Source organism: Vulpes vulpes, chromosome 6, assembly GCF_048418805.1.
Source record: "Vulpes vulpes isolate BD-2025 chromosome 6, VulVul3, whole genome shotgun sequence".
Lineage (NCBI taxonomy): Eukaryota > Metazoa > Chordata > Mammalia > Carnivora > Canidae > Vulpes > Vulpes vulpes.
The window spans coordinates 110614613-110639784 of NC_132785.1; the positions used below are offsets into that span (position 1 = coordinate 110614613).

The 25172-nt window shown below is 50.1% G+C and overlaps 2 protein-coding genes across 3 annotated transcripts in view; one reads left to right on the top strand and one right to left on the bottom strand.

The window, feature by feature from the left end:
- Nucleotides 1-13939, bottom strand: part of POMT2 (protein O-mannosyltransferase 2) — a 42175-nt gene extending 28236 nt beyond the window's left edge. The window contains exons 1-3 of the mRNA XM_025996424.2: nucleotides 13374-13939; nucleotides 7252-7336; nucleotides 1242-1346 (exon numbers count right to left, since the gene is read on the bottom strand). Of these exons, the coding sequence (XP_025852209.1) occupies nucleotides 1242-1346; nucleotides 7252-7336; nucleotides 13374-13831 (648 nt within the window). The 5' untranslated portion in view covers nucleotides 13832-13939. The remainder of the gene's footprint in view (nucleotides 1-1241; nucleotides 1347-7251; nucleotides 7337-13373) is intronic.
- A 38-nt stretch (nucleotides 13940-13977) lies between these two features.
- Nucleotides 13978-23731, top strand: GSTZ1 (glutathione S-transferase zeta 1). 2 transcript variants are annotated; one of them, XM_072762099.1, is made up of 9 exons: nucleotides 13978-14117; nucleotides 17068-17119; nucleotides 18886-18953; nucleotides 19444-19524; nucleotides 19857-19982; nucleotides 21178-21256; nucleotides 21811-21863; nucleotides 22152-22201; nucleotides 23169-23731. In XM_072762099.1, the coding sequence occupies exons 1-9, from the start codon at nucleotides 14103-14105 to the stop codon at nucleotides 23293-23295; spliced, it is 651 nt and encodes a 216-aa protein (XP_072618200.1). In that variant the 5' UTR covers nucleotides 13978-14102; the 3' UTR covers nucleotides 23296-23731. The 2 variants fall into 2 exon arrangements, with proteins under 2 accessions (XP_072618200.1, XP_072618199.1); XM_072762098.1 differs by lacking the exon at nucleotides 13978-14117 and adding an exon at nucleotides 16681-16782.
- Nucleotides 23732-25172: the final 1441 nt, after the last annotated feature.

Sequence of the window (25172 nt, forward strand, 5' to 3'; positions counted from 1 at the left end):
AAAAAGATCTCTCTTATGTGTTTAATATTCTATAGAATTATAATGTTATTTCTGTTATTTCTCCCTTGGCTCTTTTCTTCAGTCACACCAGAAATCACTCTTGAAGTTAACAAGTTGCATTTTGATTCTGGGGGAAAAAAAACTACCTGACATGGAGTTGTTTTTTGTTTTGTTTTGTTTGGAACCACCAGCTCTCTCTCCCACTTCTTTACCATGTCCATCAAAAATAAATAGACATGCCCAGGGAAATGGCAATTCTCATATTTATGTTGTCACTTTTTGTCAATAGAAAGCAATGTGTCCTAGCATGAAATAGAACAAGGCTGTTATATTTGGGCTTCTCAATTTGCACAACAAGCCCACAGTGAGTCAGGCCTCTATCCAATTATGTATGCTACATGATGTTCAAAAGTCATTAGGAAGACACAGAACCACTTAAGAATATGAACTCCTGGGTAGGGGTAATCCCTGTTTAATACAGTATGATAGACCATGCAAATCATCCAATGATTAGCTCAAGTAAGCACACAGCATTTATCTAATGTGCTTTGAGCTCCTCAAGAAAAGGAGCCTGTAAATAAATGCAACCTGCTCTGAGAATTCTATGTCCAAAGTCAGATTTTGCGCTTTATTTTGCTACAGTTAAGGGGTCCCTACAGAGTTGGGTATTTAGGCCTGTTGATGCTCTATCAAGGCTGGAACGTGGGCAAACATGTAATCTCCTCTACAAGACTGGAAAATCCTTTTTGGGTGCCTGAAACCTTCACGGGGAAAGAAACAGAGACCTAGACCTGATGTCAGGAGTATGGGATGCTGAAATCTTAAGAAAGGCCCTCAGAGGTAGGCAACATTCCAGTAATCGTGGCCATGGAGAGGAAAGACATGTAGCTTGCCAATTTGCTGAGCCCAATGTCTAGGCTGCAGAAGACTCCTGGCTGCCTGGGTCCTAGATTTATTTTCCAACCTGAAGTCTGAAGCCTCACATGGGCTGGGCAACAGGTGACAGTGTGTGCTTATTCCTACCTATGCAATCTCTGTATTATCTGCAGCTTCCTCTCCCCTTCTTATCCATTCCAGTTCTGAATCTCTACACCCGAATCTCTATTACAGGATATAGGCCCAATCATACTCCTCTCCCGCTACCACCCAAAGTCCCTCTGTCTACACCTGTCAACACTCCAGGTCTAAATTCTGACAGTGTGGCCCCAGGGTTCAGTCTAGAGCAAGTCAGGAAGCCTTACTCCTCTCATTCCCATGTAGTTGTGATGTTCATATTTGTCCCCAGGCTTCTGGAACAAAAAAGTACCATCATACCCACTCAGGTAGCCAGCAAGACCTATCAGCATCTGAGGAGAGAAGAACAAACAAAAAAATTATGAGATATGAAGATTCCTCTGTCCCCTGAACTTCCCTCCAGCTGCACCCAGACTTTGGCTTCCCTTGACAACTGTCCATAGGAGTTGCCAATGTGACATTTTCTCCTGCAGCTGTTGCAGAGCAAAGAATCTTTTGTCTACAGAGTATTTTGCTTGAAACAAATCCTCTCTTGTGTTAAGGCCAAGTTCTTGGGAATAGTGCAAATTGAACATTTAGGAAGAAAAAAAATCCCACAATTTGAAGGGCAGAGTCAGGAAGGACTCTCTCGTTTAGTCTTCTTTCATTTGCTATGAAATAAAACACGAAAGCTCATGGGGGAAGCCATGGGCAGGGGCTGATTCCTAGGGGTCTGACCTACTGAAAGGAAGATGGGTTCCAAGTCAGAATGAAGAGGGAGAAAAGTGGCCAAGGAGTTACACACCACCAATAGGCAGAAGGGAAGAAAGACGGGGGGCAGCGAGAGAAGGATGCTAAGACAGACACTTTTCCCCAGAGGAGAAAAGTCCCAGCAGAAAAAATAACAAAGGCCAGAAACCTATTTCTCCTATTTCTAATGTTTCAAAGGAGGGCAACCTTGGCACATTCCAAACAAGAACAAATCAACTATTACACTAAGACTGAGATTTGTGAATCCTTCAAAATGTTCAAGAAGATGAGCTTCTTCATTTCTATCTTTCAACAGTTGTAAAAGCCTCATTTCCACACAAGCAATCAGAGCTCTTAAGCCATATAAATTGTCAGCAATTACCAAGCATTTTAACAGCCCCAGGCTGCCCTAGCCAGACCCCTGTACTCCAGTTAGGCTGAGTGGAAGGACAGGATATACTGGCTGTATTAAGAAAGTCTCTCCCTGCAACATTGCTTGTGGGGGCTTGGGTTTGGACCACTAACCAGCTCACTTTTTATTATAAGTAGCTCTAACCCAAGTCACCCTCTATAGTTCCATGTCAAGGTATAGAGGCCAAAATTCAACAGTAAATGATTATAAAGCCTTGTTTAATAAAAAAAAAAAAAAAAAAAAAAAAAAAAAAAGAACCCTAGGGCTCAGAAATTAATGTAACTAATTTAACACAAATAAGAGAAGGTATTGGGCAGCCCGGGTGGCTCAGCGGTTTAGCGCCGCCTTTGGCCCAGGGTGTGATCCTGGAGGCCCGGGATCTGGTCCCACGTCGGGCTCCCTGCATGGGGCCTGCTTCTCCCTCTGCCTGTGTCTCTGACTCTCTCTCTCTCTCTCTGTGTGTGTGTCTCTCGTGAGTAAATTAATAAAATCTTTAAAAAAAATAAAATAAAAAATAAGAGAAGGTATTAAAAAGACGGCCATCCAAATACCTAAATGAACAAAAACTGACAGGTGACAATCAAACGCCCCTTCCCACCTGGGATCTCAGAGGACAAATTCACCTGGTGCTGGTATAAATTTCCAGACTGCTTAGCTGGTCTGATAGAATGAAGAAATGCAGTAACAGTTTGCATCTCAGCTTTCTGATTGCAGATAATATTTAATATGTCTGAGCTATAAGTAATAAAACCTCTCTTTTCAGGGAGTAGGGTGTGGGTGTGAAGATTAGAGAGTGCAATAGGTCAAACACCTGGTACTATGCTGAGCCCTTACCAGGCCCTCGAAATTCAGTTCCCTCTCAGTTCCCTTAAGGTTAAAAGTAGCCCTGAGCTAATTTCCTAACCAATTTGTTCAAATCAATAAGAAAAAGAACCTACTAGAACAATGGGCAAATTCAGAGAAAACAAAATAATAATGGCCAATAAATATATGAAGAAAATGTTCGGCTCAACTCGTAAAGACATGCAAATGAATACAGTGACACACCATTTTTCATTCTCAAACTGGCAAAGTTTTTAAAGATTTTATTTTTATTACGAGAGACACACAGAGAGAGAGGCAGAGACATAGGCAGAGGGAGAGGCAGTCTCCCCACAGGGAGCTTGATGCAGGACTCAATCCCAGGACCCCAGGATCACGATCTGAGCCAAAGGCAGACACTCAACCACTGAGCCACCCAAGGTGTCCCTCAAATTGGCAAAGTTTTGAAAGTATCATCACACCATTGCTGGTAATGGTGTGGGGGAAGCAAGAACCCTCATACCCTGCTGATGGGGGTATATATTACTACAGTATTTTTGCAGAAAAACATCAATCTCTAACACAAATTTAAATGTGTATATCCTTTGACTCTTTAGCTGCTAAAACTTTTTAGATACATCTGCACAACTATAAAAGGATAAATACACAACGATGTTCACTACAAAATCCTTTGTAATGGCTGAAAACTGGAAATAACATAAATGTCCACCAATTGAAGATGGGCAAAATAATGCATGGCACATCTTTATACTGGAATAATATACAGCCATTAAAAAGAATGGAGTACAACAGTCATAAAAAAGAATGAGATCATGCCATTTGAGATAGCACGGATGGACCTAGAGGGTATTATGCTAGCCAGACTGAGAAAGACAAACACCATATGATTCTACTCATAAATGGAACCTTAAAAAACATGAACAAACAAAAACAGAATCAGAACTATAAATACTGAGTAGAAACTGTAGTTGCTAGAGGGAAAGGGGAGTAGGAGACAGACTTCCATTTATGGAATGAGTAAGTCATGGAAATAAAAAGCACAGCATAAGGGCTACAGTCAATGATATCGTAATAGCAATATAACAGGACAGATGGCAGCTACACTTGGGGTGAGCAAAGCATAATGCATAAACTTTTCAAATCACCATGTTGTATACCTGAAACTAATGTAATATTGTGTGTTAACTATATGCAATTTAAAAAATCATAAATAAAATAGATTTTTTAATGGAGTATATTTTTATGTGCTAATGTGGAAAAAAGTTAAGATATATCATGTTTAAAATATAAGTTGTTGCGGCACCTGGGTGGCTCAGTCAATTAAGCGACTGCCATTGGTTCAGGTCATGATCCTGGAGTCCCAGGGTCAAGCCCCACATCAGGCTCCCCACTCAGCGGGGAGTCTGCTTCTTCCTCTGCCCCTACCCCTGCTCATGCTCTCTCTCTCTCACTCTCTCTAAAATAAATAAAATGTTTAAAATAAAATAAATAAAACAAAATATAAGTTGCTGAACAGTTTTAGTCCGGTCCTATTTGTATATAAAGTCTTTCAAGTGCACATCTATAAATATACACACACTTATGTCTGTATAAAGAATTTTTTTTAAGATTTATTTATTTGTTTGACAGAGACAGAGAACGCATAAGCAGGGACAGCGGCAGGGAGAGGGAGAGGGAAAACCAGGCTCCTGGCTGAGCAGGGAGCCCAATGTAGGACTGGATCCCAGAACTGAGATCATGACCTGAGCTGAAGGTAGACACTCAAGCAACTGAGCCACACAGGCATCCCAAATTTCTAAGATAACATATATAAGAAATTAATAGAAAACTAATAGAACTAATAAAAATGTGGGGAGAGGGATCCCTGGGTGGCGCAGCGGTTTGGCGCCTGCCTTTGGCCCAGGGCGCGATCCTGGAGACCCGGGATCGAGTCCCACGTCGGGCTCCCGGTGCATGGAGCCTGCTTCTCCCTCTGCCTGTGTCTCTGCCTCTCTCTCTATCTCTCTGTGACTATCATAAATAAATAAAAATTTAAAAAAAAAATTTAAAAAAAAATGTGGGGAGAGGTAGCTTTTGACTTCTAACTTCCTTCTGTGCTGATGAAATGTTTCACTCTGTGCAAGCACTTCTATTTCCTTCAGGACTGGGGGACAGCATGCAGGGGCAGCTAGCGGCCTCAGTACTGCAGGAGAAAATGTGCCATTTGCAACTTCAAGGAACTTTCTGGTTCTCTGACTAGCTTGGCCTTAGAACCTATGAAAAAGAGGGCAGCCTGGGTGGCTCAGCGGTTTAGTGCCACCTTCAGCCCATGGTGTGATCTGGAGTCCCGGGATCGAGTCCCGCGTCGTGCTCCCTGCATGGAGCTTGCTTCTCTGTGTGTGTGTGTGTGTGTGTGTCTCTCATGAATAAACTTTTTAGATACATCTGCACAACTATAAAAGGATAAATACACAACGATGTTCACACGATGTACACAACGATACACAAGATAAATAAAATCTTAAAAAAAAAAAAAAAGAACCTATAAAAGCTATTGTGTTCATCACTCCCATTCAACCAGGTAGAGCACAGGACCATCAAGATATAAATTAGGGGGGGCACACAGACCAAACTCCCCCAGGGGGGCCTTAGAAAGTAGCCCCACATTACCCCCAGCCCACAGGGACCAGATATGAGCCAGGGAAGGCTTAAGTCACAACAAATCAGCCACTGTTCCACATGCATGTCTTCACTGTGTGAACACTAAGGGACTCCAAAAACAGACCGGCAGTCCCCAGCTGAAAGATTGGGCTGGGTTTCCTAGGGAAAAAAAAATCTTGTCCACCAGAGGGTCTGGTTCCCAGGCCAGCCCAGTGCAAACATTCCACACACTCTATTGTTTAATCCTTTGGCGGCAACAGATGTCATCCAAGTAATGGGGCAAGGTAAGTATCATGGTGTGGTGCACTATAAGGGTCAAGAGAGTAGAAGTTAAGTCAGCTTGAACCTTGACTGCCACTTACTAGTTTTCTTCTCGATGGCAAACTTCTTGTCCTCTCAGTGCCCCAGTTTCCCCATTGGTAAAATGGGGATACAAGGGTATCTACTTCATAGGTTATTCTAAGGATTACATAAGATAATGCACTGAAAGGGACTAGAACAGATTGTTTTCAAGTGTTCTGATTTTTATTGCTATTATCTTATAGAAGAGATAGGAAGAAGCATAATATTTTCTACTCCAGCTCTGGGCCCAGGGCTAATTGTGAAATAGATCACTATCCCATCTCTCTCTCTCTACCCCTCTCTGGTCCCTACCCAATGCTCTTGTGCCCCTAAGCCCACCTGTCACAGACCACCATGCCTATCTCCCCTAACTGCTGCCTTCATCCCCAAGTCCTCCATGCTCCAAGACCACTCCCTTACTTCCTAGAAGACCAGTTCCTGTCCCCTTGGTGCCAAAGATCTTAGCCCCTAGTTAAGAAGAAAGGGCCAATTCATTAGCCTTCTCAGAGGTAGTATTTTTTAGAGAAGTAAAATGAATTCTCACTGTGGGATTTCTAATTGTAAAACATGTGAGAGGTACAGGTCAAAGAAAATGCATGCTGAGAGTGGGGAGGGGGAAAGGAGTTTTGCTCCCCTGGAGACAGTCAGCTCCTCTCAGCAATCTCTACTTTATGTAATATATTCCTTCTCTCCACTTTTTACTTTTTTGAATTGAGATAAAATTCATATACCATAAGATTCACCACTTTAAAGTGTACAATTCAGTGGATTTTATTATATTCATAAGGTTGTGCAACTATCACCTCTAACTCCAGAATATTTTATCACCCCAAAAGAAATTCCACACTCATTTGCAGTCAGTCCCCAGTGCTCTGTCCCCACCAGATGCCAGCCACTACTAATCTAGTTTCTGTTTCTAGGGATTTGCCTATTCTGAATATTTCATATAAATGGAATCATACACTATATGGCCTTTTGTGTCTGACATCTTTCGCTCAGCATAAAGTTTGTAAGACTCATCCATTTTATAACATGCAGCAACACTTCATTCCTTTTTTATGACTGAATAATATTCCATCACATGGATATACCATATTTTATATATGTATCCACTGGTTGATGGACTCCCTCTCCATTTCTGAGCCCAGAGAACTCAAAATATCAAAGATTTTCCATGTAAGCAGCTGGCCTGGAATGTCACGGATTTCCTTCCACAAGCCAAGATTTTAAATCCAAAATTGAGACTTTGTTCCAACCCTTTGAAGAGAGTGGTCAGTAACCACATTGCTCACCTTTCCCAGAGGTGGGTGTACATCAAAGAAAAAGGTGCGGTTGATATAATAGCTTCCCATTTTTCCAAAGTGAGTCTCATCCCAACTAAAGGAAAAATAGAAAAAGAAATGAGAATTTTTAAATTACCATATAATTCAAATGGCCATAATAAAGCATGGTTAAAATTAAGTTAAAACCAAAGACTATGGGGCACCTGGGTGGCTCACTTAGTTAAGCATTTGCCTTTAGCTCAGGTCATGATCTCAGGGTGCTGGGATCAAGCCCTGGCTCAGGCTCCCTGCTTGGCAGGGAGTCTATTCCTCTTTCTCACCACCCACGCCCCCCTGCTTGGGCTTGCTCTCTCCCTCTCTCTCCCTTAAAAATAAATAAATAAAACCTTTTCTAAAAACCCAAAGACCAAAAGTTTTAAGCAATTAATGAGAGAATTGGGATTAAAAAACCCTTGACACATTGAGGCATCTGGCTGGCTCAGTCAGTAGAATATGCAACTCTTGATCCTGGGGTTATGAGTTTTGTTTTGGGGGTTCTGGGGGGTGTTATTTATTTGTTTATTTTAGAGAGAGCACGTGAGCACACGCAAGCTGCAAGCCGGGGGAGGGAGAAGGAGGGGGAGGCAGAGGGAGAGAGAATCCTCAAGCATACGCCCGCCGACTGAACATAGAGCCCCACACAGAGCTTGACCTTAATCCTGACATCACGACGTGAGCCAAAAGCAAGAGTCCCATATCTAACTGACTGAGCCACCCAGGAGTGCCAGGCGCTGTGAATTTGAATCCCACATTGGGGTTAGGGTTTACTTAAAAAAAAAAAAATTAGTGATTTGAGGAAGTAAGACATCAGGCTGATTGTTAATCTTCATTTAGATAGATGAGAAAGGTAAGCAAATATTCAACCAGTTATAAATTTAAATGAAATCTATGCTTATTCTGTAGTTTGAGTTTCTATTTTAAAAGAGCAGAGCTTTCCTATAATATAGAAAATTTTGTAGTAAGAGTTCTCTTCCAAGTCTGTTACCTTCTGACCCTAAGACTACTTTTGCTACTAGAAAGTATAGACTACTGCTATTACAAACTACACCATGGGCTACTGATGATCGGTAAGAACCTACAAACTGTGACTGTTACAGGAGTCTAAGTTTGCTCATTAACCCTGTAATGATTAACCTGCTCAATATGAACTCACTGAGCTTATTATAATGAACTAACCAGTGTACAACAATTGAGTTAAGAGCCTATCTGGAAGCTATCCTCATCACACAAATTATTTTGCAAGTAAATAAGTGATTATAATACATTAGCTTTTAAACACAATGAAAAATCTCGTTCTTCCTTAGAACCACATAAGCCTTTTCACATCATACACAAAGACTTGATAGCAGAAGCCCAGCTATCCAGTAGAGCCCGGCCATTTCTGCCTGTCAGTCCCTCCCTCCCTACAGCTCAGAACAGTTGCTTTCCAGGGACTAGCCATCCCTAGGTCAGCTTCCATAAGCAATCACTACCAACCTAAAACATAAGGGGCAAAACATGCTTCTCCCCAAAATGTAGGGTTCTTTTTTATTTCCTTTGACTCAGTGGGTCCAGTAGATAGGCTACAGAGTAAATCTACTTCTGCATCTGCTATCTGTTAAACACTCTGCTTGACGTGAAGTGAGGCCAGTGGTATGGTGATGTCAAAGAGAGAAACAACTTGCAAGAAGTGTGACAAAACAGATTTGCAGAAAGAAGAGAGATCAGCCCAGCCTCACCACTTACTAAGAGCACAACCTGGCAAAGTCATCCTCTCTGGATCTCTGTTTTTATCTACACAATGAAGACAAAAATATCTGCCATGCCCCCCTCACAGAGAAGCATTAGGACTCAATTCAAAAAACATATGTAAAAGAACTCTGTAGACTACAAACTCCCACACATTTAAACTGTCCCAACACTTGTGGTTAGTTTTGAGGTCTGTTTGGAAACATGGGATTTTTTACTTTAAAAATTTACCAAATAGAAAAAAAAAATTACCAAATAGAACTATTAGTAACATTCATATTTCTTGTGTTTGTGTTGGGAGAGACAATCCTCCTTGGCTCTCTCTTGCCCTTCCAGATCTCACAGGGTATGCCAAGAACACAAGATCGTGGCCACTCTTTACCTAGGCCATTTCTCAGGTTTATGTTTGCAGAAAAGCAATCTTGAGGGAAGAGTTAGCATCTCTCTCTGGGACAGGGAGCACTCTTATTTACTGCTTATTACAAAAACAGTGGATTCACCAAGCTCCATATCCCTTAGCTGTGATACAACCCACCACTGCATGTGCAGGCATTCATTCAGACCCATGGCCTCATATGGGACTTCGGGGGCAAGAGGAACTGATGCCAACGTGCTGATGCTTATCCAGCTTGCTGTGCCATGAGAAATAAAGTCCTTTGTCTCTGACTCAGTATTGTCTTCTGCCAGCATCCATACAACAGTGACAGGCTAACTTGCTAGTATCACGTTGGTAAAATGAAATCCCAGATCCCGACAGTTTGTGGTCATAAGCAGAGGATGCTGAGATATACCTTTCTATAAGAGAAAGGAAAAGGGCCCCCATGAGCTGGGGATGGTGAATGCTCTTGCCTAAATGGTGGGCAAGAAGGTAGTAAGAGTCTCCCACTGTCCTACCTATTAATGAGGCTGAATGGAGAAAGAAACAGTTTGAACACTGCCTTGGTTACTGCTCACTCTCTTCTGGGCAAAATAAGAAAGAGATGTAATGACAACAGGGTAGCAAGCCTAGTAGCCCCAGCCAAAAGGCAATATGGACGTGGCTGCTAAATCAAGGAGTCTGCAAAGCTTACATAAATGGTGCCAACATAAGGACCATGCTATTCAACACAGAACTTTGTGCAAAATAAAAACATTGAAAGGTCCTTAGGTGAGCTGTGTACTCAAGACAAAAGTAAATGTGGCCTTGCTGAGTCGTTCACAGCTATTCTCTCCTGGTGTCTCATGATACCTCCCTCACTACCACAATCTCAGCTGTGTTGAAAGGAGTAAGATGATTAAAGTGGGGCCAAGGTCTCCCTGTTCCTAAAGGAGACTAAAGGCCACACATATGCATCCTATTATGATGGGGAACTCCAGAGAAAAGAAGGACTCAAACTCAGGGCAGGGGCCCACATTTCCAGCTCACTCAACCTCATGGCAGGGGACAGGGACAATCTGGAGGTACGTGCTGGAGGTACAAGAGGTGCTGGGGACTGCAGGAACTCTAGCAGTGTGTACAGTGACTTAAAGAAAAGAGCCCCTAAGCCCAGGGGCTCAACAGACATAGGAAAATCCACTAGAAAGAAGGGATGACAAGACTATGAAGGGGCTAAGGAAAGAAAAAAGCTTCCTCCCACCCCCCTGCATCCAGTACTCCACACTCTCCACTGGAGACTGGCATACTCTCTGGAGGGCTGCCATATAGTTACTGATGCAGGTCTATTAGACACATAAGTTCAAGGAGGGGAAAGCACCCAAATTTAACTGAGAGGGTTTGAGCCTAGCTCTCAGTGGGGAAGGGAAGGATCAATGACCTTGTAGGTAGGGGCCTGTGCTATTGTTGTGGCTCCCACTGTGGAATGTATACTGGAATTGATCCTATAAATGTCAAAAGAGAATTCTCCCATTCAGGGCTGCCATGTGGTCCAGGAGAAATAATACAAATTCTAAGAAGAGAAAGGGAAATCACAGCCTTACAGTCATAACAGCAGGTGGAGAGGAGAGGCCATTCTCCAGGATAACAGCGCCATCTGCTGGACACAGGTACAAAGCACACACTCTTCAAAAAACAGCCATCAACTTACTACTGTTTTCATTTAAATTGAGTGCCTAACTGATGAAAGCCTTAGGACTCTCCCGCTTGATACTGCCACTCTGGGGTGAGTCACGTTGGGATATAAGGCTACCAGAAAGGCTCAATGAGGCTTGCTGGTCAAATGGAAGTGATATAGCTGGCCTAGTCCTAGATGTATCTTGACTTTAAAAGAGGAGATGGGTGCCCCCACTTTGAGAGAAACTATCTTCCACTCTGCCACCTGAAGCAAAACCACTGACACAGTGGACCTTTGATTCACAGAAGTTCTTCACAAAGCTTGTCCCTGGTTCAGTGATAGTGTCCACTGCACAGCAGCAGTTATCCAGTCCCGGTGATAGCTCTGCAAGGCCCACTGCAATAATGGTTGATGGGCCAGTGGGCTGAACTCAAAGACATCACGCTTGCCCTACACAATATTCCTGAGAAACAGACAAGTTCTATTTCTACTAGATCTTGGGCTTTTGCCATTAGCCTAGTCTCTGGTGTGCCACCTAGAAGACTACATACTGAGAAATTTAAAACACCTCTCTTTAGAGCCAAGAACTGTGGGGAAAAAATCATGGCTGCCTGTCAATGGGACAATCTGGATCACTCCTATAGATGTCCACAGTAAGGGCCAGTATTCTGATCAGACTGACAGAAATCAAGCTACAGATCAAGCCTGTACCAAACAGACTGCAGCCATTGCCACCGGAATTCCTCAGTGCTCCAGGCACTGCTCTACCATCATGGACTGGGCACAAAGTAAAGGACTCTGTTTCTGAATCATCATTGAAGAAGTCATCATTGCTTTGTGGTGACTTGTGACTCCTGCCAAAAGTTGGCCAGTTTTGTCCTGTAATAAAGGAGGCCAAATTGCACAGGGCATTGACCCTGCCTCCTCCAAGGAAACTGACAGTATTAGGACTTTGTTCCCCTCTCCAGCCTATCATTGGTACCTCACTGTTACTGACACTTTTTCAAGGCTACAGTGTTGATGCTACTGCTCCTGTCCAATCATCTGACTCCAGATAGTCATTGTAAGACTGGAAACTACTTTTGTCATTCCAAACCATCTAGGGTCTGACAGTAGTGCACCGTTTTTCTGTTTTGTTTTGCTTTGCAATGACCATGAAATAATGAGCCAACAGTCAAGGTATTGGATGATATTCCACACTCCCTACCCTCTGCAGGCACTTGAGATTGTTGAGCACGGAACAGTCTTCTCAAAAAGATTTCTGACTCTACTTCCTTCACCTCCTCCTGGTTCACACCCCTTGGTAAAAGCAGTTAGATCGCCTAATGCAGTCATCACCAGAAAAGGGTTCATCTCCTCTTGGCCACCAACTGGGTAATGATCAGGACAAAAGAGGTGGACACTTACATAAATGTACATTTTGAAAATTTCGATTCTTCCGGGAGGGACATGATTCGTCTTTCTTTCCCCTAACAACTCCAGATCAGCAAGGTGGGGGAGGGAGAGGAGATTCAAACTTAATCCAATATGCTAATGTTCATCCTGCCTCCGGCCCTTTCAGTAAAGAGTCCTTTGTCTCTGACACAGGATTCTCCTGTCTTCTGCTGGCACCCAAGAAACAAAAACAAGCTAATTAACTCACTTCCAAGTAGGAGAGCTCAGATAATTGCGGGCTGGCTTGCTTTTTGGTCAAGGAGTTTCCATTTCTAACATCCACTACACTTTCTAGTCAGGGATACTGACAAAACATGTTATCATTTCGTCAAATGAACCATTTCCAGATTGTGAAAAACTTTTTTCCTCCTTCTAGCTGGAGACTTTTTAAGCTTATCTCATGAAACTTGAGTCCCACAAAATAAATCCTTTAACAAGAATCTCCTCACAAAAGGACCCTAGACCTGCTTCCTGGGGCTCCTGTCACCATCTCTGGGCACACAAATTGTCCCTGCTCCCAAGGATGACTTTTGCCTCGCCTAATGCCTGGAAATCCTGCAGATTAGGAACTCAGGCCTTCCTCAGGTAATTTTGTATTAAGAATTCCCAAAAAAAAGAAAAAAAAAAAAAGAACTTCCGATTCTCCTCGGAAAGTCAAAGCACTTTTAAAAGCCACTTTTGAGTGGCTTTTATCTGAGACCGCTTCCCCGGATCCTAAAGAATCCCACCGTCACCCGCCAGAGCAAAAGTAAAGCTCTCGTCTCGCGGAGACCGACCCAGCCAAAGCAGCCTCCTGAGAGACCTGTGTCCCCTCCAGCGCAGCCCCGCCCCTCCGCCCGTAATTCCCGCCCCCTCCGTGCCCTCGGGCCAATCAGACGGCGCATCACTCCTGTCACTCACCAGATGTGGCGCGGCTCGTCCAGACGGTGGAAGCGGGTGGCGAAGGACAGCAGCGTCACCAGGGTCAGCAGGGTCCACCGGCCGGCTGCCTCGATGCACCGCGAGCCCCGAGCAGGCCGTTTGGGGCTCCGCGCTGCAGGCTCGGCGGCCACGTCCGGGCCCACAGCCCCGGCACCCTCAATCCCAGCGCGCCCCCGCCGGGGACGCAGCTCGGACCCTGCCGGGCCTCCGCCCACCGCCGGCGGCATCCTGCCCCTCCTCAGGGTCACCCGCCGGCCCGCCGGCACGCTCGGTCTTGCGAGCCGCCCCAGCAAGAAGTCACCCGGGGGCAGCTCGGGGTGCCCTGGGAAATGTAGTTCCCTGCGCCGGCAGCGGGCCCCGGGGCCCCGGCCTCTGGGCTGGGCGGGGGGCGCGGTGGCCGTGCCGGCCGCCAGGAGGCGGCTGGTGGCGCAGAGCATGACGGATCGCACGGGCCGGGCGGGCCGGCCGCGGAGAAAACGGGTTCAAGGAACTGCAACTCCCAGCGGCGTCGGGAAGGGGGGCGTGGCGGCAGGGCGGGGAGAGCCAGAGGAGACCGTAAAGATCATTCCAGTCCAACCCCTCGCTTTACCACGACGGCGGCGTCGGCCCTGACGTGTCGCGGCCTCACGGGGCCTCAGTCCGCGACTACTCCGAGAGTCCCAGGCGCGGAGTCTCCGGGCCTGGAAGAGGGGTGGCCCGAGGGGCGAGATGCAAGCGGGGAAGGTCTGTGCCACGCATCCGGGGAGGAGGGCGCCACTTACAAACCCCGAGAAACGCGGGGGGGCGGGGGGGGCACGGGTGCGCCCCTCGGCCCCTCCCTCGGCTCTAACAGCGCACAACTCCCAGCATGCAGAGCGCCTCGCGGGCCCTGCTCTGCGCCTGCGCGCTGCGCGCTGGCCGCTGGGACTCGTAGTCCGGGGAGGTTGGGGACGATGGCCCGCGGGCGGCTCGCGCTGGCGGGGTGCGCGGTGGGGTCGCCGTAGGCTCGCGCTTCAGCGGCCTCTCTCAGTCCTCCCCGCTGGGCCTTCCAGAGGTCGTCCCTTGCCTCCCTCTTCCGTCCAGCCCTGCGGGCTCTTTCCTGGCCGGTCGGCCCGACGGATCCTAACAGCGTAGACGCTTCCCGGGTGGTGTGCACGTTGAGAGCTCCCGGCGGCGGGGAGGCAGCGGAACGTGGGAGCTCCCCGGGTTCAATCCGCAGTCGGCCCGGCCCGGCCCAGAGCCGCGGGGGCATCGCTGGGGGACGGGGGGAGCAGGGCCCGAGGATCTGCATGCCTAAGGAGCGCCCCATGAGCCTCTTAAAGCCTTCTCCAAGTTTGAGACCCACCAAGGAGGGTGGCAGGCACAGCAGGTGGAACGTAGCAGCACCCTGGTACTGGATACGCCTCCCACGCCTCCCACGCCCAAATGGGATCTGGGGAGTCGTTCTGTCAAAACACGCGCGAGAAACGGCTTTAAAATAAAATCTGCTCGAAATGGTCAAAATCCATATTTGAATCGGAAACAGAGTTCCTCCAGGAGTGGTGATGAGATGAATACTTGCTTGGGCTTAAAATTTCGCTCTACACGTGCAGAAAGGAACGCAGGATAGTTTATATCGTTATCGGGGGTAAGAGGAAGAGCAGAAGCTGCTCTGGGTTATGTTTCTTGAAGGCCTGTAAGTAGAAAACCTGAGGACAGTGGTGTTCACAGGGACTCATTTCATAATAAGATAAGGCATTTCCTCAAGGATTCTAAGCTAATGTCGGAGGCTCCCTAGTGGTCCCATCCCTCACCAGCAGTCCCTGCCTGTCCACCTCAGGCACCCTTCCAGCCTGACCTGGTAAGGCACCTCCACCCCTAATCAGAGGGTACATCTAATTTTGGCCTCCTTCCAAAGACACCTGCTATCTATCACCTCCCCTCCATACCAGGACCATCTTTTTTTCCCCCACGAAAGGTGCCTCCCATACAAGCTGGAACTCCCAGGCTTGTAAACCAACCTGGGCGGGCCCAGGCTCCCGCTGCACCCTGGCCCACCTAGAAGACAGATTTGGTAGTTCAGGGATGGTGAGGGCAGAGTCGCAGAGTTACAGAGCAGTTTGGTGTGCTGGTGGGGAGGGGTGCAGAAGACAAAACTTGGTGAAATGTCTGTAGTCAGAGGGATGGTAGACAGGGGTCAAGAAGTACCAGGGAGGTTAACTCGGAGTCTCTCAACCTTTTTTTTTTTTTCTTTTTTTAAGATTTTATTTATTCATGAGAGACCAACAGAGAGAGAGAGAGGCAGAGACACAGGCAGAGGGAGAAGCAGGTTCCTCACAGGGAGCCAATGTGGGACTCAGTCCCAGGTCTCCAGGATCATGCTCCAGGCTGAAGGTGGCGCTAAACCACTGAGCCGCCGGGGCTGCCCATCTCTTAACCTTTAGAGTAGAGATCACACACTCAGCCTCCCCCACAGTGCCTCAAGGTAACAAAAATGAGAGAAGAGGGTCAGGTAGGGGACATGGTAGATCCGAGAGAACATGCCCTAACTGAATGAGGCTATTTATTGTGTCCTATCTGTAGCTGCTACTCAGGAACCCAAGACCACTGTCTCTAGATCTTTTTTTTTTTTTTTTTTAAGATTTTTTTTTAAATTCATGAGAGACACAGAGGCAGAGACACAGGCAGAGGGAGAAGCAGGCTCCATGCAGGGAAACCAATGTGGGACTCCTCCCGGGTCTCCAGGATCATGCCCCAGGCTGAAGGTGGCGCTAAACCACTGAGCCACCCGGGGTGCCCCTGAAACAGTTTTAAATACAAGTAGATCAAATAGAACACTGGGCTGTCATCCTGTGACCTCAGCTTTGGAGTCAGTGGGCATATCCCCCCAATTTTTATGAGACCAGCTAAGAACCTGGAGGGCTGGTAGGTGGTGGGCTGAAAGAGAAGGGCACCAAAGCATTCAAAAACTAGAATTCCTTGTCTTTCTGTCACTGCTGGAAGGAATTCAGCTTCCTGAATTTTAATTTTTATCATTTTAAGGCAACCCTTTGTTTTACAGATGAGGGAGAAAAGACTAGAGAGAGAAGGCAGGGACCTGCCCTAGGTCATGCAGAGCTAGTTCCTGCACTGGGACCAGTCCCCCAGGCACAAGTGCTCTCAGCCCACCACACCACATGCAATGCTGCTTCAAAACCAGGACACCAAACCTGGCTTAATCAGGAACATAAAAGGCTTCCCACAAGTTGGAAAGAGATGCCCTTTCTGACCAGAGTCCAAGTTTCCCTGAAGCCTGTCTAGCCCAGCTTCCCCATTGGCTCACGGGATCCACTCCCTTCAGTGTTCCTCCCCCTGCTCTGAAAGTTCTGGGAGAGGGGACATTCCCTGAGAGGCCAAGGGTCACCACAACACCATGACTGAGTCTGGCAAGGTAAGGACGGCACTTGCAGGCTGACTGCCCCCTTGGGGGTCCCTGGGACTTCAGGGATGCATGACGGCGCAGGTTGGAACCGAGGGGCCCCACATAACTGCCAAGGCCTCTGACCTGGAGAGCTCTGAGTCTACCTGAGGTGCAGAAGGAGGCCTGGCAGGATGGGAAGAAACAGTGCTGGCTTGGAACCCCCAAGTCCAAGAGTGTTGCCTCTCCAGGGGGCTCTAGGGGCTGAGAACCCCACGAGCATAGGTTAACATGCATCCTTATCCTGTCTCTCCTCAGCCCATCCTCTACTCCTATTTCCGGAGCTCCTGCTCATGGAGAGTTCGAATCGGTAAGAGCTGTGCCTCCGTCAAGAGCCTGGGGGGGATGGGAGGGGGTAGACAGCGCCCCGAGTGAAAAACTGGCCGGGGACAGAGGGGCATTCTGTGAGACAGGGCACCTCCACCTAGGAAGTCCAACAAGAGGAGCATGGGGGGCACAGGGAGGGTGGGTTGTTTCTTCTCTTGGGCCCGCCGCCTCTCCCATGCTGCTTTCCAAAGCCACTTAGCAACCCGCTTCAAGCAGGCTCACGAAACCCAGAGGTGCTTGGTAACTGGCAGGGAACAGCTGGCCTTCATCAGTCCTTATCTTATCTGATCTGTCAAATGAAACAGAACTGGCTCATGTCAACCCCAGAGGCTTCGAGAAAGCAGAAACTGGGGCCCTCTGGTCTAGTTCCAGCTTGACCCTGCCCTCCCTCAGCTTCATACAGCCCTTGGCAAAGATCACACGCATAGCTCACACTGAGGGACACCCGTGCTAGTGTTCTTATGTATGTTATTCCATTGACACCCCGGCAACCCTAGGAGGGAGGGGTCGTTATGGTCCCTGTTGTACAGGCGAGGAAACTGAGGCACGGGGACATTAAATAACCTGCCTAAGACTGTGTAGCCAGCAAGAGGCAGAGGCGGAGTCTGAACAGCCAGTCTGACTCCAGAGGTTCTTAACTACGGCACTGTGCTGCCTGTCAGATGAGGAGACTGAGGCACAGAAGCTCATTAAGCTCCTCGCCCAAGGTCGCACAGCCAGCAAATGTGATGAAATCTGCAGCTTCTGGGAGGCTGGCCTTCACTGGAAGGCCATCTGCTGTGACCCTCCCCCACCCTGTAGTCCCTTGGTATTTGCTGGAATCAGTAGGCCAGCGCACTGGGTGCCAGAGGACACATTTCTCCAAGAAGACACCGCCCCTGGGGGTATTGTCTCTGCAGGGGCTTCACTTTCCACAGTGGGACTGACCAGGACTGAGGAGGGGCCATGTCTCCCAGGCTCTCTTCAGACTGTGACCTGTCTCATCCTCCTCCCCTCACTCATTTGCCTTTGCCCAAGACCACCATTCCCATGTTTCAGTACATGTGCGTACACACACACACACACACACACACACACACACACACACACAGTCTTCATTAGGTTGATCAAGTGTTTTACCCTCATCTTGTGAGGGAAAATTATCAAAGGGTACAGAGAGGAAATCTGGTCACTGGGAGTCACAGCAGATGCTGTGAGACACCAAAGAGTCCCAATGCCCTGCTTGGAATCGGTAGTAAACAACTCTGATAACAGAGAAAATAGACGAGAAAGGAATTCTTATCTAGAGGGTGTCACCTGCCTTTCTTTGTGCTTCATGGCCATCCGAGCACCTTTCCTTGGCCCTTAGATGCCTTCATGAGGGAATAATTGCAAGTCTCCAACAGGTAAGCTCTGCTCACCACTGTTTAAGGCCCTGGAGGGGGCAGAGGTAATCAGGCCACTTCCCTGCTGCCCTTCAGCAGCTGCCAGGGTGCCAGGACACATGCCTGTAGAGCACCACCCAGGGGTATGGGGACCCTGTGGGGGGATGGAGAGTAAGGCTCTGAGAGTTCAGGGGCAAGAGAGGTGGAACCTCAGGACCTGAGGTGGGGGAGTGGGTGGTGACCAGGGAAGCTGGTAAGACGAAGACAGGGGCCAAGCTGGGCCTTGATCACGTACAGTATGGAGAAAGAAGCCTCCTTTGGCAGCCTCACATAGCCTGTGGGGGTATAGCCAGGAGCTGTCCCCTGATTCTGCTGTCTCTTGTAGCTCTGGCCTTGAAAAGCATAGACTACGAGACCATACCTACCAACCTCATAAAGGATGGGGGACAGCAGGTAAGGAGGCCGCACCCAGAGCACGATGTGGGAAGTGGAGTCTTGGAGAGGGACCCAGCAGAGGGTAGAGACATCTGCCCCCCAGGCGGTGAACCTGTTGGCTCTCCCTGGTGGGAAGGGGTGGCAGGCTGTGTGGCAAGAGGAGCCATGGGAAGGGCCCAGGTTCCTAGTCTTGTGTCACAGCCTGGCCATTCCATGCCCAGAGAGTGGGCGGCAGTGAGTGGGTTCTTGTGCCGGACATGCCTGGTGGCCACAGTGTGAGGTACAGGGAAAAACACAGAGCCCAGCCTTTGGGGTGAATCCTGTAGCTCAGCAGCCAATGGGTTGGGGGATCTGCATGGATTCCCCTGGGCATCTCTCTGGAGCCAGGGCTTTCTCCGGGGGAGGGAGGTGCAGGTGGGCTGCAGGCCTGGGATCTTGCTGCTGGCCTGGGTCTGCGTTAGCCAACTTGGACTAGGGTACCATGCTCATCAGGTCCTTGTCTCCACAGTTCTCTAAGGAATTCCAGGCACTGAATCCCATGAAACAGGTGCCAGTCCTGAAGATAGATGGAATCACCATTGGCCAGTCAGTGAGTGCAGGGCCTGAGGGGGCCCCTTGGGAGAGCAGTGCCCCGAATGAGAGGTCCCCCCCATCCCCCGCATGTAGGGCAGGTGCCTAGCCCTTAGTAGGGATGTGATAAGTTCATGTCAGAGGGGGGAGGTCTGCTGGTTGTTTGGGGAAACAGGGGGGACTCGGGCATATGGGGAAGCAAGTTCTGCAGGAACTCCCTGGGGAGTCCCCTGACTTCATGGAGGCTTGGAGGGTCGACCTGAAGAGGATGAGGAGGAGCTTGCTGGCCCTGTCACTCTGGTCCAGGGGTCCCCATGCCCTGCCCATGCCTCACTGCTCCTCTCCAAACAGCTGGCCATCATTGAGTACCTGGAGGAGACACGGCCCACACCCCGACTCCTGCCTCAGGACCCGAAGAAGAGGGCCTATGTGCACATGATTTCCAATCTCATCGTCAGTGGCATCCAACCTCTGCAGGTGTGGCTGGGTGCCTGCATCCCTGCACACCTCTCGCATGCCTCCCCTCACGTGCTCCTGCCTTTAGACACACACTGAAGTATGAGGTGCCACAGCAGGGCACCCAGCTTGGGAGTGGGGGTGGCAGGAGGACAGGAAGGATCCCCAGCGGTTTAGACCCAGACTGTGTGGCAGGAGGGGCGAGGGATCCCAGGAATCATCGGCCATCCTGGGTCCCTGGCCACATTCTGAGAAGCCCCAGGTTTCCAAGGACTCATCTGGAGGTGCTCGAGGACGGGGAAGGGCCAAGTGGCAGGGAGAGGCTGATCAGCACCGACCCAGACCCGGACCCCTCCCCTCCCAGCCATGCCCCCCCACCTTTAACTAGAAAAGCCTCCCTCTCATCTGTTCTGTATTCTAGATTGGGAGTCTCAAAAGATTTCATTTTTAAAAGTTTTCACTGGTTAAAAAAAAATAATAATAATGATAAGTATTAAAGAAATTCATCTGTGTTAACTCCTGACTTTGCAAATGAGGAAATAGCCCCAGAAAAGAGAGGGACTTTGCAGAGTCACTCAGCTAAGTATGGCAGAGCAAGGACCAGAGCCCAGGACCCCTGACTGTGCACTGTGCCCTCATCCCCAGGATACCTTGTCTTGTTTAACAAAGGAGGTGGGGGCAGACCGTCCCATTTTACAGACGAGGAAGCCAGAGCTCAGAAGTGAAACGGTTCCAAGGCTGTAAGGATGGAACCAGAGTCCAGATCTCCTGAAAGCCTGTCCTGTGCTCCTCCTCCATCTATCCTCACCTCCCCACTCCCCTCGCATGCCACACCCCCCTCTCCACAAGGGGCCATGTAAAGGAGACATATTGGTTGCCAGAGAGATGGGCCTCAGGTCATGGCCACCCACTTTAAAGCCACAGACTGTCCTGTGCCCCAACCCTTCACATCTCTGCTGGGGCCACAAGCTTCCAGACAATGGGCCATTCAGGCAACCTGAGAAGGTTGCTGCTGGGATCACTCTCCCCCACCCCACTGCCCCTCTCCCCATCCACCCTCAGTGCTCTGATGGGAAGAGGGAGCTTATGGAGCCCAGGAGGGGACAGATGGACAGCCAGGGGCGGGTAGGAACAGAGCTTCCCTTAGGGGGTTTGGCTGGGAGTCAGACCTAGCCTGGCTCCCACAGCCAGTCACAGATTATCCTTGGTTTTACAGAACCTGTCTGTCCTGAAACAACTGAGACAGGAGAACAATCTGCCCTGGGCCCAGAAAGCCATCAGTTCTGGCTTCGAAGGTGAGTCCTTCGGCCTGAGAGCCCCCCTGTGACAGCTCAGAGAAATGGCCCTTGTGCCTAGGGCCCTGGGCATCTGCAACAGCCTCCCAGGCTCTTTGCTCTTGACAGTGGCATGGGTGGGGGTGGGGGTGGGGGGCAGGGCTGAGGAGGCAGTGGGGCTGGGTGGCATCCAAACGTGGCCTCAACCTCTGGCACTTCTGGGAACCTGAGCACCTAAGCCCCAACTCTTTGGAGCTGGATGGTCCAGCCTCTGCCTCACTGCCCACTGCAGCCGGGAAGCAGAGGCCAGTAGGGTGCTGGCCCATCCATGTGAGAGCGGCTGCCTTGGCTAGTGGCAGGTCTTGTCCCTTCTCCGGGAGGGAATGGCAGCTGGATCTGAGGAGCCCAGGGAGACTTCACTTGTCCCTGCGTCCCCGCAACTCTCTCCAGATCTGGTTGTCACATTCCCTCTAGCACGCATGCCCCAGCCTGTCACTCAGATAGCCGCCCATTTCAGAACTCTGGGGGCCGAGGTCCATTCTGTGCCCAGAGTAAGATTATTCACGTCCCCACAGCTCTGGAGCAGATCCTGCAGGGCACAGCAGGGAAATACTGTGTGGGAGACGAGGTGAGTCCTCCCACGCCCCACTCCCCGCCTTCCCACAACAGCCTTCTCCCTCCATCCCAGGGCAGGCGTGGGCAAGGGTGGGGGAGGCCTGAGGGTAGGGGTGGGGGGAGGGACTGAGATCCACCCACACAAGCCCAGGGGAGAAGAGGAGAGGGGTGGGGCGGTGGGGATAGGTTAGAAGAGCCAGATGCTCTTCACAGGAGTGTCACAGGCTGGCACCCCAGTGGACACACCCCGCCCAGCCTGTGAGCATGTGCTCTGATGCAAACCCACCCAACCCTCTTTCAGGTGACTATGGCTGATCTCTGCTTAGTGCCTCAGGTGGCAAACGCTGAAAGGTAAGAGAGCACCCTGCCACCCTCCGTGTTGCACCTGGTTCCTCCCCTCACAATGCCCAGCCTCCTCCCACAGGCCCTGACTTCAGAGGCTGGGGAAGCATCTCACATAGAAACTCTCCCGAACTGTGCCAGGCCTCACAGCTCCCGTGGCCTGGAGGGCACAGCAGCAGAGATGAGTGGAATGCCCCCTGGCAGGCCCCATCATAGTGCATAGGATCCTCTATAGCCTCTGCTCCTAAGGAGGTGGCTTGCCTGGTGCACAGCCCTGAGAAGAAACCACCCCAAGAGCCTGCTGCCCCCGCTGTGGTGGGTCTGTGCCTCGCTCTGCTTTCCTCCATCAGCCTGTCAGTGAGGCAGGAAAGAGTACCCCTCTGAAAGGCATCACACCAGCCACCATTGGGACAGGGAGAGGTTATGATACATTTGCTGCCCCCGGGAAGCTTATGATGTGGGTGGAGAGGTCATCTCCATGTGTAAATGACAGGCACTGTGCCTTATACATAGTAGGTTCTTTTTTCAAATATTTCATTTATCTGAGAGACAGAGCATAAGCAGGGGGAGCAGCAGGTGGAGGGAGAGGGAGAAGCAGGGTCTCCGTTGAGCAGGGAGCTCGATCCCAGGACCCCAGGATCATGACCCAAGCCAAAGGCAAATGCTGAACCAACTGAGCCACCCAGGTGCCCCCTCATAGTAGGTTCTCGATGAGTAGCCATTGCTTGGAATAGGAACAGTAGGCAACAGAGAGGCAACTCAACCACATGGGCACAGCATCAGACCCGCCATCCCCAGAGCTGCCTGTGAATAAGGCCCCCACGTGGCAGGGCAGCTTCCTGGGCCTTCTCCAGTCAGCCCCAGCAGCCTCATCCAGCCCACCTCTGAGCCCTCTGAGCTTCCCACAGGGTAGTCTCCCTAAGCCCCAGCAGACCTGGTGCTGAGACGGTGTTAGATGGGTGTTTCTCTGCCGCAGGTTCGAGGTGGATCTCACTCCCTATCCTGCCATCAGCCGCATCAACAAGACGCTGCTGACCTTGGAGGCTTTCCAAGTGTCTCACCCCTGCCGGCAGCCAGACACCCCCCCTGAGCTGAGGGCTTAGCTCTCTGTGCCCTGTGGGCAAGGGGGCAGGGAGGGGGTGCAGGAGCAGAAGCCGGGGGTGGGGGGGTGGGGGGGGTTGGCGAACAGGCCTGGAACCAAGCGAGTCCTCCCTGGAGGAGCAGGAGGCTTACACTTGAACTTGGACTCTAGCCTTGGATCTGCCTTCCCACTGAACATCTTTGTGCCTCAGTTACCTCATCTGTCAAATGTGGGGAGAGGATGCTGGGAGGGAGAGAGGGAGGGAGGACTGCAGGAATGTTACCTGTCATTTGTTTGTGGGGGCGGTTGTGAAGATGCGGTGAGAACGCAGGCTTAAAACGCCTGGCAGGTTCCACCAGAGAGGTAAGGGAGCCTGTGCACCTCTTCCCCTCCCTCCGGCTGTGCCTGACTCCCAAGGATGCCCCCGCTGAGATTTGATCATTAAACTGAAGCCCCAGCCTCTGGCTTGTTCGGTTAAGGCTGAGCTGCGTTCCAGAAGATGAATGCTCTTCCTAGCTGGAATCCCCATGTGTCTGGGCCGGGAGAGGAAGTCAGCCAGCCGCTTGCCCACCCTGTGGGAGGCCTGGCCCCTGGCCCCTCAGAGCAGTGGAGAGAAGGGAGTCCGAAAGCCTGCCTGAGAGAATCAGACCAGATCCAGAAGAGAACAGATAGAAGCAGCAGGAAGGAAAGCATTTTGTGACCAGCTGAGTTCCCGGGGCTAGGATGGTACCAGTAAGTGTCCCACTGGAGCACAGAGAGGCGCACCGGCCCTCTCAGCCCAGTGCCACGTCTCAGGGGCAGCCTTCTCCAGACCAGTCCCAGGAGTGGGCACTGCAGATAAATCCAGTCACAAATGGCCCAGGGAGTCGGAGGCAGGCTCCCCCGTGGGCAGCGTGAACTGCACTGCCCAGGCTGTTCAGGACCCCACCCAGGACTCAGCTTACCCTGAGGCCCCTTCTGGGAGGAGAACGAGATGACTTCTGTGTCCTGTACCTGGGATTTCATTTCCCCTGTGTGGCTAAGGTTTAAACAGTAAGTTAAGGTAGATGTATCTGGTCCAAATAGAAACCACCACTTTCAGCCACAAGTCCCATTTTCTTTAGAATGACCCAAGTGGGCCACTCTTGTTCCCGAGACACATTTGTCCTGGCAGAGCCAGAAAAAAGCACAGGACAGTAGATGAGACCCAGCAGTGGTGAGGGGACTCGGGGGCTCCCCTGCTCTGTCACCATCTCTCCCTCAGCTCATTCCAGGCCTGCCCGGCTGGGTGAAGCCCACCCATACTCTCTTCAGGAAACCTTGAGACACTAATCTCATCCCTCAGCCCAGGGAGCAGGAATGGCACCTGATTTGGACATTTGAGGTTGAAGGTGAATAAAGGCCCCGTAGATTTGAAAGGTGGAACTAACTCCAGGGAGAGAAGGCTGGCCCCAGCTCCAGGCAGTGCTCCCTCAGCCCCAGGCAGCCGGCCTCCCTGGCCCTGGAGGGATAGTGCAAGCGCGATGGGGGAGGAGCAACGCACAAGGCCAGATGGGCTGCTGCTGCCACTTCCCAGGGGTTGAGGTGGCGGCTGGCACCTTTGGGAGCCCACATGATCGGAACTGGTCTCCACCACTGCTGAGCTTGCGGAGTTCCTCCTCCCAGTCCCATCACCAGGCAACAGACGAGACTTCTGGGAAGTAAGGGAGTTAGATTGAGTCGCATCCGAGAGTGGGTACAGGGACGGACAACCTGCCCTGAGTGATTCTAGAGACGACTCAGTACAGTGAGGGGGTGAATGGGTTTTTCTGGACGAAAACTGGTGACTGGCCTATTCCGGCTGGTGATGGGCTGGCCACTCCCTCCATTCAGTCCACCAGCTTGCAGTGAGACTTCCCCAGTGACTACCCCGGCTGGGAG